Raw genomic sequence first — 13,102 nt, 5'->3', positions numbered from 1 at the left:
ACATTTCTATGAGCACATTAAATGAGCAACTCGTTTTCTCTCTGCAGGTGTTTTCCTCTGACCTGTTTCTGATGTACACGAGGATCTGCACTCGGCACAGTGCAGGAAGTCCTCCCACATCAGGTCCTCCGTCTCCGACTCGTGACGAGTGCTCTCCGAGTCCTGAGTCCTCAGACTGGAACATCTGGAGCTGCAGCTGGTGCCGGACTTGGGGACGTCCTGCCACAAGACGAGACAGATGTTGTCTTAACGTCCCTTTCTCATTTGACAAAATATGAAATAAACTGATTTGAAAGGTTTACATGTTGTGTGTGTGTGTTTACCTCCACAGCGTAGTGTTTCTTGTAGTGGTGAGTGCTCTTGCGGTTTCTGAGCGTACAGTCACTGTTCATTCTTTCAACCCCCCTGCGGAGGGCGCTGTAGGAGGCTTCAGGGTCCTCCTCGCTGGACGCCTCATCTGATGCTGGCTCCTGTAACACACAACACATCAGCCAAAGACAGGAGGTCCCCGGTCGTCCAGACCTAAATCTATTCATCAACAGTAAACTCACCTTGATGCCGCTGGGCAGCATCAGACCCGCGGGGCGAGCTGCGTGAGGCGGCTGGACGAGAGTGGTCCAGCACGGCTCGTCTGCCCTGTTCAACAAATCACATCGCTGCTCGTGGAGCTGAAGCCCCTCCTCGCTGCTGCGATTGGTCACACGACCGTCCAGCGACACGTAGCCGTTATCCGTCTCGGTAGATTTGTCAATGGAGAGCTTGGACTTCTTAGATCTTTAGGAGGACATGAAGGGAGGAGAAGATAAAACGAATAGAGAGGTAGATGAAGGAACACGCTCGGATTTGAGGGAGTGCAGAGTCACAGGAGCCGAGTCTCAGAAGCAACATGCAGTGGAGCGGGATGCATTCAACACTATGGAACATTCATTCAAAATGAACAACGAGACACTGAGTAAATTAAAGAATTAGCAAACATGCAAAACCTGATAAATTAGTAACTCAGGTGCAGTCTGACTTTTTCTGACGAAATAAAGTTTAAATAAAAAAAAAAGAAGGAAGAGAGTGAGTGAATCGGTGGTTTGGTAAATGGACGACAGAAGAAAAGGAACTGACGGAGGAGTAGTTGTCTTCAACTCAGCTCGGAAGTGAGTGTGACAGACGATCAATGAATGGAATGAATGAAGAGACCGAATCAGGAGTTGGTTTGGAGGCTGAACATGTTCCACACTGTTGCTGGAAGCGGATCAGAGCAGAAGCACATGGGGAAGCAGCAGATGGTCACGTGTCTCTGGAAGAGTTCAGTCGTTTCGTTTGATGACTCATCTCTGAAACTAACTGTTGATTTATTGGTATCAATTTTCAATTTAAGAGTCATGACCCCTTCTGCTTCTTTCAAATATAGCTTGTCCAGCATTTATATTTAAATTAGCTGCAAAGTCTCCTTGTTCCCACTTAAGATGGAGATGTTGCTTTTGTTAATCTTTCGATTCGAAAAGAATCAACTGGCAGGTCAAGACATTTTCTCTTCTTATCAAATGTTAAAGACTATTTACATTTGGTGAGCAGGTCAATCATTTAATCCATCTCCAGGAGGATAGAAGTTCACAGTGCGATAGGAGAGGAGGTGACGTTGCAGCTTAAGAAGCTCCGGCTAGATCTGAGTCAGGGCAGGGATTCAGGCTTTTATTTTGAAAACCCAAAATTTAATTTTTAGAGTTTGAATACATTATTTGCGTGTACATATATTGACTCGGTCTTTTAGGATTTAGGGCCAATATTCCTCTTGAAGATTTTGAGCCTGAAGCCCGACCCCGCCCATTGTATATCGTCGTGTAGGAAGACGGGAAACGAGAGATACACACCCAGCTTTACAGATATCATGCCAGAAATCTTGGAAGAGAGTGCCCAGGCTGTATGTTGGGCTGCTGGCTGAGTGGCAGTGTGGCGCCCCCTCCTGTGTGTTATCGGTAGTGCTAGAACCATCGCCTTCCCTATGCACCTCCATCTGAGATGCCTTCCTCAACTTCCTTCAGTGTGGAAAGAGTAGAGGGTGGAGAGAGACTTAGAGCGGACGTGGACACTGAGGAGCTACAGCACCGTGTCCGCAGGGAACCAGCTCGTCCCAGTAATAATATATCTTTAGTCCTCCCTGCACCGAGTGCTAATAGCTCAACTTTAACAAACTGAACAGAGCAGTGTGAGATCCTGGGACCCGCTGGACACGGAGGCTGGTACTGTTAAAGGCTTATTCCAACAAAATCTGCATTTTGGTTTTTATTCTGCAAAAATAGACATTTTCATTAAAGGTCAAATATAATAGCTTCATGGTTTTATATTTTCCAAACATTATTAGGTAAACATGGGCCAAGACTTGTTTATTTATTAAATGATAAAATTACAAAAAGTTGAAAGTCTATTATTCAGGATAAAACACAAGTTTTATTTTTGCCACATGTCAAAATGTAACAGACAGAGGGGAGATAACTTTTAGTTTTTTTATTATTTAAAGGCAGGAGGAAACCAGTTATTCTGGAATGGTTTTCAACTGGTCAGAGACATATACAATAACTGGTTTTGATTCATGAGATCAAAATAGCTTATTTGAGAAACAGGTGGTCAGCCAGGTTATTTTCTTAAAAACGAATTGGAAAGGATCTAGTGGAAAATGTAAAGAGTGAAAATTGGGATTGTAAATGTGATTCCTGCCCAGAAACGGATTTGTCCATGAGATGAAACGTCTTAAACAGCTGAACGAGTAAAATAGACAGATACAGAGAAACATTCAGAGGAACAGAATCAACTTTGTGTGAAATAAACTTGGTAACTCATAATCAAGAAATAATCCTGAATGGAAGGAGAACAACTAAAACCTCCCATCGTCCAATTTTCTTCCCTGAAAATTGCCTTTCGCGTTTTCTCAGAAAAAGCAGCCGCACACTGACAAGCTTCAAACCAACAAAAACACAACCTGCAAATCTCAACACTACAAAAACACACAAAGTAAAAAAACAAACTACTTTCTACTTTCACACGGTGAATCACTTTCTTCTTTATCAGGGAGAAGTTTCAGCTGTGGGTCAAATGGAGTGTGAAGTCGTTGATTTGACTGAAACCTTCTCCGTGATAAACTCATTTAGATTTTGAGTGGGAGAAGCTGACGGAGGAGTCGGCAGACAGCAAACGACAAAGACAACAAAACACTGTTTCCACACCTTTCCTCCTCCACTCTCTGTCTCATGCTGCATTATCTTCAACCCCCCCTTGCTCTCTCTCTTCTTGTGTCTCCCTTCTCTCTGTGTGCAGTGTCCTCTGTCTCCTACATGACTCATCTGTTACTCCCTCTCTCTATATTGTCGTCTTCTTTGCTTCACCTGTAGCTTCCCTCCCTCTCTCCCTCGCTTTAAATCCTCATTTGCTTGCCCTCCCCTCCTCTACCTTCCTTTCCTCATCAGTATTACCTCTTTTCTTCCCCCAGTGCGTACCTGCGTCTCTTCCCTCCGCTGCTGGAGGCGGGCTTCGGCGTCCTGGTGGAGACGATCTGACAGTGGACGGTGCCGAGCAGCAACATGAGCCAGATGGCTCCGAACACCTCAGTGGTCGGTATCCCATGAGGCTGAGGGATGGACACGTACAGGGCTGCTGCTGCCACTGTCGGAGAGAGAGACACGTGTTGTTACATCTTTATCAACAGCAAATAAACAAAGACGTCCATGTTGGTGTCTGTACACAGATTTGTACCCAAAAATATCCATAGTATGCAAGATAATGGAAAAACTACTAAATATATTTCCAGGAAACCTGATAGTGGGATGGGACTCGGTCCATTCTCTTTTATAATTCTGTGAGATAGGGACCACGGCAATATTTGTTTCTTGTGTGAAAGTAAGAAACAGACATAATCATCTCTTAATAGACTTACGTTGCAGTACATAAAGAGCCAACAGTAAAAGATAAATGGCTCTGGACGTGACCTGGATCCACCAGCGGTAAAAGAACGGGAAGAAGACGACCCGGACGATGCCCTTCCTGGTCAGCGACGTCCACGGGCTCTCGGGTTTGGCCTTGGCAAACGCCGACCCTGGGGAGGAGGAGATTAAAAACACACAATCGGTTTAATGAGAAATGGTAATTAAGGTCAACGACTCTGTGGTGAAAAGAAAACTCATCAAGTAATTCATCCTGGAGTCCCAATGGAGCCGTGCGTTCTCTTTTCATCTTTTACTTCCTCCTTCTCTGATTGTCTAACCCTTTTGTGTTTTTTATCTCTGGATCTTTCTCCACATCCATCTCATCTACTCTCTTCCTTCATTTCTTTGTTGACCATCTCTTTCTTCCTGTGCAATGAAATAACAATGAGGCGGAATTTGACTGATCCGATGAATAATTGAACGTGTGATGAATATGAGACTGAGAGACGAAGAGATGAGAGCTGAGATAGAGGGATGAAGACGGAGGAGGCAGAGATGAAGAGGGACAGGAGGTTGGCACGGCAACACCGGCATCTCAGGTTCATGTGTGTTATGTTAATGTGATGTTGTGAGATGATTTTAGCTTCAGCGGGGGTTGTGATTGTCCTGATAGATACAGAAACACACACAGTAGAGCAACTTTTCTCACCTCTGACCAAGTCCACGTCGATAAGATCGGGTTTGACATGTCCCGTCTTCTTTGGCTTGTTCCTCAAGCCCTGAAGGGGGAGACAGAGAGTCAGAGTTAATGACAGACAAAATAAAATGATTATCTCTCAGTCTTCACACACACACACACACACACACACACACACACACACACACACACACACACACACACACACACACACACACACACACACACACACACACACACACACACACACACACACACACACACACACACACACACACACACACACACACACACACACACACACACACACACACACACACACACACACACACACACACACACACACACACACACACACCTTCTCGCCATCTTGAACATCAAGTCTCCACAAGGGAATAAAACAAGCCTACACAAGTCTACATTAATTCTACTGCAGCAGGCTTCTTGTGCACTTTGTAAGAACACACACATTCATTAAGTGTTTGAGGAGACACACGGTGCACTCACACAGCTACTGGCTCTACTCGCTATTAAACAGCAGATTTACTAACAGATCAATCTCTATGTTTTCGCCCCGAGCTCATCACTGTGACGGACTGATTCCGTCTGAATGTTTGACTTTAGTTTACGTGTGTGGATGAATTCACATGAAAAAGGACGAAACCTCCAGCTTTCCCTTCATCCCAGTGAGGTTCACATTTATAGCTCCCCTGTGGCACGCTGACTTCCTGTGGCTGCCACTCACTTCCTCCTCTGACGCACTCGCTATATATGACAGTGTGCAAGGAGAGAAACTGCTCAGTCAGCTGTGATGACGAACTAAAATGTTACCAGTGACTATAAATGATGGAAATCAAATGTGTAGGGTGTGATGAGAGCCTCTTTGTGAGTGAATACAAATAAACATTGTTTTATTAGTGTGTGTTTTAAACCACTTTGATGTATAAAGTATGTGGCCGCTCATATTTTCACCTTTACTTTGTTCTTCATCATCATTGATCTCTTAAGAAGAAAACACCATCAATCCAGAGAGTGGATACGTAAACTTTACAAAGCCTGAATCAGAGACGAAATCATAATCATAACAAACACTTTCAAAGCTTTTAAAGCTCACGTTTTAAGTGTGTGTGAGTCACGTTGAATAAAGTGCAGATGAAACACACTTAAATGAGACGCCCTCATGCTAGTGTTTACATTCAGACCAGTCAAGTATTCCCTTATCACTCACTGGTCTTATACTGAGGCTGGATGGAGGCTTTTATCTGTGAACTGCATGACCAATGAGCTGATACGCTGTGTCTGTGTGTGTGTGTGTGACGATCGATAGCTTCCTCCTGGCAGTAGATTTACAACAGCAGTAAAGTCTGTTTCTCCTTTTCTCTTATCTCGGCTCTATCCATCATGGTATCTGAATAAACTAGTTTTTCCTGCAGTTACACGTTACGTTACCATGTCAAACGACAACCTGTATGAATTCCAAAGAGATTCCAAAGAGATAAGGTTTGTTTTATTTTCTGCTCCATTTTTTCCTCACTAAAACCTAGACGAATAAGCTGTAGTTTTCGGTTTGCACCAGCAGATGGAGACTGGTTTTCCTCTTACGCGTTATATATTGATGATTTAGTCAATATGGGTTATTTGTGGTATTTTTAAAATAGCGAGATTGACAATGAACCCAAGTGTGAACTTTTCTGGAGAAGCCAGACTGATAGCTTTATTCACACGATGGAATTAAAGTGTCTTATCTGTTTTTGCAAAGTCAGTTCAGATCAGAAGGATAAAAACTAACTGTAAATAACTTCACTGTAAACAACTCTGTTATTAGATACCAATGATACTTATACAAACTGTGTGCAGTGTAATTTGCAGACGTACAAATCTACAAAGAAGAACAGTAAACACCAGCTCCTACTCCTGAGATCTCTTTCTGTTTTTATGAGCCCATAAACAGGGTAGTTAACACTTCATAGATGTGAAGAGAGCGAGAGATAGAGAGGCAAAGAAAGAGAGAACTAGATAAATGGAACAGTTTGTCCAACTGGGGACAAAAGCTGTGACCCTATTTTAGAAAAAGATGATGGGAGTTGAGGAAAAGTGTGTGAGTGAGAGTGCGTGTGTGGACTTTGAGCTCATTAAAGAGAGAGTCTCTCAGCTCTGTTTACAGGACATGAGGTGAAGAACGAGGAACAGACGGAGATGGAAGCGGAGTTGAAACCTCTTGTTGCCAAAGCAACAATCTTAGATGTAAACTCAGTTTTTATATCTCCTGTCAGTGTGCGTAACTTTAAAATGACATCCTGCCCTGAAGATACTATCTGAAGCTTCACCTCATAAACCCTGGATGTAAGAGAAGCTCCCCAAGTTTTTTTAGAAGGGATCGAGGAGGATGACCTCTTGAAGGGTCGGAGGTGAAGAGGCTTTAATCACGACTGAGGACTAGTAGGGAATCGCTTCGAGGCACACACACACACACACACACACACACACACACACACACACACACACACACACACACACACACACACACACACACACACACACACACACACACACACACACACACACACACACACACACACACACACACACACACACACACACACACACACACACACACACACACACACACACACACACACACACACACACACAAAAAGAGGTCAACCACTAAATTCCCAGAATCCAGTTAGTATCGACCTCATGGATCTCACAGGACCAGTATCCTGACTCCTCTTGTAAAATGAAGTGTGGGGATTTTAAAGGGCTGACTGAATATTTTGCAGAGGAACTCTAATTCACAAAGTCAGTTCACGTATCAGCATTCAACAAAGTAATGGGATGTAATGTGAAAGGTGTTAAATTATGTGGTTAGGTGAAATGTGACCGACAACCTCAAGTGATGTTGGGTTTAACGGAACCTCTGTGGCCCTTTCCTCTTGTCTGATTGTGCCGAGCAGCTCAAGGCTACAAAAGACGCTGCTTTATTAAATCCTCATTTACCTTGGTCCAATTGTCATGTGGATAATGTAGGTGGCAGGAGTATGTTTATATTTAAGTGAAAAGATGCGTCTCTAGTTCTGCTGCATGTATTTGGATCATTTTGAAGTTTCGGTGTTGGCACTAAACACTTCTAGAAAACACAGCTACAGTGTGAATGCGGAGTGAGGTTAACACACACACACACACACACCGACTCGACATAGCAACTGAACTGTGCGATCAAATCAACCACAGTCTAGTGATCTACAGCATGGGTGAGCAGACGTGCACTGCGGGGCGACAGGAGAGAAGACCTCCTCCCGCTGAAATACTCACCAGAGATATAAACTGCAGAGGGGAAGGAAGGGAGGAAGAAGGGATGGAGGTGGAGGTGAAGAGAGGAGAGACGGGCAGGTAACACCCAGCCAGGAAGGCAGAGAGGAAAGAGTTAAAAAAATAAAATAAAGAAAACACTGGAAAAGAACTGGCGGTTTGATGAAAGTCAATGACAACAGATAAAAAGGAAGAAGAGACAGGACGATAGAGGATAGTAAGACAAAGAAAGACAAGACGTGTTGAATAAGTAGGAAGTAAAGTCAAACAGGGAAATGAAAAATGGAGAGAGAGAGAGAAACATGGAGAAAACAAATGATGGAAACAATCCTACCTTTATTTCTCTTTGTTCCACCGATTTCTCCCAAATCTGTTGGTCATAGGCGCCAATCTGAAAAAAGAAATAAGAATTATAACTACAGAGAGAAGAGCTTCAGCAAACCGAGCAGACCAGAGGCTTCAGTTAATATACAACCTCTTGTGCACATGTCAGCTCATATTTTTGATAAGAGGAAGACGAATTAATGAACTAAACCGCAACACTTGTTTTGCAGACGCACAACAAACTGAAGTTTCCCCAAAAAACATTCAGCTCCCTGAGCAGAGATGCATTAAACAGAGCTCAGCTTCTCATATGAAGGAGCAATGAAAACAAATTAAAAGTGCTCTGTCTAAGTAGATCTACAAACTACTTCCTGTGTTAAAAAAGTACACAAGTCATCAAAACACCACATGTTTCTTACTTGAATTATTTATCAGTGTTGTTAGCAAAGAATCAAAGTGGTAGATAATGGCCCAATCAGCACAGCGTATGTTATTAACAAGGAAGTATTAGGAATATTGTTGATACTTGATAGAAGCATTTTTAAGGTCCCTGAACCTCTGAGGAGCTGCTGAGTGGATCACACTGTCATACAACACACAGCAGATTGTATGAGTCTTCTTCTCTCTTAGTCACTCTTGACCTCTGTCTCTTTTCAAAACAAAGCTCTCTAACAAGATGAACATGTCCGGAAGCCGGAATTTATCAGTGTCACACACATCGTGACAGAAGCATGCAGCAGCAGGACGTGTGGCTGTTATCAATAGTGTGAGGAGGAGAAAGTGTTTGTGACACACACACGCTCACACACTCACACACTCAGACACTCTCTTCTTTTTAAAACCAAAATATTTCAGATAAACCTCAGCTCCTACTGTTGGACATGAAGTACAAAAGGATTCTGGGAATTGAAAGTTTTAGCTGCTTTTTCAGTGTATTCATGCAAGTGAGTGTGTGTCTCTAAGGCATCGAGTCTGGGTCGCTGTATGAGCGGGCCAGTGGAAAGTCTGCATCTTTAATGAGACTTCATTAAAGATGGATAGAACGATAGAGAGAAAGGTCAAAGACAAGATAAAAACAGCACAAGGAGAGAGAGCAGGGGAGGAAGATGACTGGAGGATGGAGAGGAGCAGCTCAGGTCACATTTTTCTGTCCAAACCCACAGTTTGTGTTGCACTGTCCCAGACACATGGTTATTTCTTGTTTTGCCCCCTGTCACAAAATGAATCACATGAACAAAGCAGGCATGTTTTTATCTGAATGTCCGATCAGTCTTTAGAACAAAGTGTCTCTATGTAATGATCCTGAGCTCAAACTAATAATATCTGTACTTGTGTACACTCAAACGCACACTCTGACATACCAGAGTCAACAACCAGATACCAGTAAGAGAAGTGCGTCACACACATTTGTACTTTTACAATGCTTTGCTTTCCTTTCGAAATCTTTTTTGAACTGCAGCCTGAAGCTTTCACACCATCACAGTCCAAAAAGGAAAATTATAAAGTCACAGTTTTCAGGTGAAACCATAAGTAAATCTCATCTGAGCACAGATCTCTAACTTTCTGATAAAGTCAGAACAGCAAATGCAATTAAACTTGTTAAGGCTGACACTCTTAGGTTTGCATACTTAATTCATATTTATCCAAATGGCATGCTTCTAAATCTAGAAAAACAAGTTCTTACCGGTTTAATAATTTAAAGTAAAGCAGGAACACTGTTGACCTCACACTCTGCATTAAGGTAATGTAGAATACTCCATACTTCCATGTATTTATCTAAATAAAGTTCACATTATAATCATTAATCATAGTTAGGAGTCAAAAGTAGATCCTGAGAAACACTGTCCTATTCAGAGCACTGGAGAACATTAAATCTGACGTGTGACTGACTTACTGTGTGACATTTGGGCTGACAGCTAATTTTCCACATCACTCAACCTATTAAAAACACACAAACATACTAACACACGCCTGTATGCACACACACACATACTGGGTGGAGAGGATTCTGAGTACTAGTAGAGGACAGCCAGAGGCCAACATGACCAGGCTAAGAGCAAAGAGATAAAAGAGGATGAGGAGGAGAGGGTGAAGATAAGGAGGAAGGTGGGCATGGAAAGAGGAGTAATAACAAACACACACACACACAGCTTGTTACATCATGGAGTAGTGAGGTCAATGAGATCTGATGGAGTGGAATTAACAGCACTGTAAATCCTCTCATCTTCACACACTCATCCTTGCAACACTTCTCAAAATAAGTTAATTCTTAGGCGACAAACACAAACTTCATGTTTTCCTCCGGCCTCTCACACATCGTTTTCCTGTTCTGAATAAAAGATGACCTCAGCAGCTGCTAAGAGGGTAAAGACTCTCGGTCCTGATCAAATGACACGTGATCCTGAACGATTTCAAGGAGAAAGATCACAGGCGGACCTCGGCGATTTGAAAAGCAAATCAAGGGCAGAGTGTGCAACAGAAGGGAAGACGCTGGTGAAGCCAAGTGTGCCGCTGCGGCAGTGCTCGGGGTCACCATGGCAACGGATGGAGGGACGATCCTGGCAGAGCGAGGGAGAGCGGGATTATGTCGGCGTAGAGGGGTTATATAAGAAGAGCCTCTGCCGGTAGGGGGGTCCTTCACATGCACACAGACAGACGCTTGTTTGCAGAGAGACGGTGGTGCAGGTTGGAGCTCGTGTCTGCAGCACATAGACATACATGGGGTTTAACACATTAACACATGTCAGCTGAGAGGAGTCCTCACTGCTCCCTGATGTTGTTATTACAGATCAGCTGAGGCTCAAGTAGCATCAGGATCAAAGAGACCGAGGGAGCGTGTTGCCTTTTCAAGTACAAACCATATAATCTGCACCAGATAAGACTTATGTGACTTTAAAGCTGCTCAGATAACAGTGGATCAGATGGCTGTGTGAAATTTGAAAGGAATCATGCATAGATAAATATACCAAATAGTTCAGTCAGCCCTATGTGTTGTGCTTTTCGTCTTTAAGCTCAGTGTTTTGTTTTTTTTTTACTCCAAAACGGTTGGACCCACGATGTTTCCTAATGAGTTGACTTTTCTTTGTGCCGACCAGTTGATCAACCACACGGCTCTCCGCTCCGTGGAAACCCCCCACCCCGCCACCCCTTGTTTGTGAGAAACACCTTTTCAAATATGTCTGTCTAGGTGTGGCCAGTTTTGACACATTGATGAACCACCAGTGGAAACACAAAAGGCGTGTGTCAGAACGAGGCTGCCTTCAGTTCCATAATGATTTTAAGAACATTTTAAAAATGAAACAAGGACTGAATCAATGAATAAATCAAATCAGAAATTTCACTCCAAATCTGTCCTACTTCAACACTGATTTTGTAGAATCTTTAATTTTCACCGCCTATCAAAATCCTTAAAAGCCTGTGACTTTATTTTGAGACATTGTTTTTCAAATGAAATTCAAGATTTCAACAGAAACTTCAGACGGTGTGGTTGTCTATACAAACACCCCAATGCAAATAATAAAGACAATGCATGAGCGAAAGAACAAATACAAGGAATCCAGGTCAGACAGCTGGTTGTGGCATGAGGATTAACCCCTCTGTCGTGTTTTCACGGAACCCTGGCAACAGAGGTGTTTATGTAGAGTGTGTGTCTGCTCTATTCTCGGCTCAAACAGGTGTGTGTGCGTTTGTCTGAGAGATAGAGAGAAAGAAAGAGACAGTGTGTGTGTGTGTGTGTGTGTGTGTGTGTGTGTGTGTAACTCCTTTCAGAAGCCACTGACATATACAACATTTACCATGGTAGGGTGAGATTTTCTCCCCCACACAGTTGAACCAAGTGAGGTTCAGTGAAAAACCGTGAAGATCAGTTTAGGGCAGCAATTGTGATCCAACTAATCAATCGATTATGTCGTATAAGAAATATATAAATGATTAAAATTCTTCATGAGCGGAAACCGGAATGTCAAAAGATCAAAACCTATAAATCTTCTGTTAAACATACAAGAAAAGAAGCAGAACTATAACCAATAAAATAAAATAAAAAGATTCTGCATCTGCACAGAATTAAAGCTAAACCCAAAGCTGTGGACAGACAGAACAAGGTCTTAAGAAGAAACTCTAAGAGCCTTAAGTGAGATTTCCATGTTCAGCTGAAAAGAACATGGCAGAGAAGACGGAGCGAGAAGCACCTGCAAAATCTAACTGAGGAGCTTAACATCACGCTGCAGAAAGGAATGGACTCATGCAGGCAGCTGCAGCTGGAGTCAGCTGAGAGGAAGACGGCTCCTTATACAGGGAGGGAAACAACGGAGCAGCACTTCTTTAAATCCAAGACCCTGGAGAGGCAGAGGAATGCTTTCCTCAAAGTGAATCCCAGCGATATCACTGATAACTTGGAGGATAGAGAGGAATGCAAATGGATGCAAATGATAAGGAAAAGATCTGCAGGCTGAAAGGAAAATAAGTGAGCAAGATTGCAAAAAAATAAATCTTTAACATCTACAAGCAGCAACAAGGTTCCTGATCCCGACCGAAGCCGATATGAAACAGAGTTGTGTCTTTCCCCCGAAACTCCAGGAGCTGGAACGAAGAGATGTCAGACTATGATAAAGGGGCTCTGTATAATCTCTGGTAATTTATATGTTGTCTTCTCAACTCTGAATATAGCCATGACCTCAAACAAGTCACATACACAGACTTCTGTAAAGTCATTAACATCCTCAGATCTCGCCCCTCGTATATGAACCCTGTCACTCTGGTCTTAAAATAGGTCGCAGCTAAAACAACCGATAAGCTGATTATTATTAGTTTAACTTCTAAACCCATATCAGCTACATTCCAGCTTTGCAGATTATGGTTTCAT

The 13,102-nt window shown here is 42.9% G+C and overlaps 1 protein-coding gene across 4 annotated transcripts in view; it reads right to left on the bottom strand.

Moving 5' to 3' along the window:
- Positions 1 to 13,102, bottom strand: part of LOC133948653 (protein PHTF2-like) — a 32,952-nt gene that overhangs the window by 5,198 nt on the left and 14,652 nt on the right. Inside the window, exons 4-12 of one of the 4 annotated variants that reach the window (XM_062382555.1) lie at positions 8,252 to 8,308; positions 7,921 to 7,932; positions 4,618 to 4,687; positions 3,920 to 4,078; positions 3,483 to 3,648; positions 1,863 to 2,027; positions 552 to 774; positions 324 to 470; positions 63 to 219 (exon numbers count right to left, since the gene is read on the bottom strand). In XM_062382555.1, the coding sequence (XP_062238539.1) occupies positions 63 to 219; positions 324 to 470; positions 552 to 774; positions 1,863 to 2,027; positions 3,483 to 3,648; positions 3,920 to 4,078; positions 4,618 to 4,687; positions 7,921 to 7,932; positions 8,252 to 8,308 (1,156 nt within the window). Of the gene's footprint in view, positions 1 to 62; positions 220 to 323; positions 775 to 1,862; positions 2,028 to 3,482; positions 3,649 to 3,919; positions 4,079 to 4,617; positions 4,688 to 7,920; positions 7,933 to 8,251; positions 8,309 to 13,102 lie in introns of all 4 variants that reach the window. The other 3 variants (XM_062382554.1, XM_062382557.1, XM_062382556.1) reach the window with 3 other exon arrangements.

The sequence above is a fragment of the Platichthys flesus genome, chromosome 23 (assembly GCF_949316205.1).
Source record: "Platichthys flesus chromosome 23, fPlaFle2.1, whole genome shotgun sequence".
Lineage (NCBI taxonomy): Eukaryota > Metazoa > Chordata > Actinopteri > Pleuronectiformes > Pleuronectidae > Platichthys > Platichthys flesus.
Note: the sequence above shows the minus strand (reverse complement) of the source record. Positions and strands in the feature narration are given on the sequence as shown.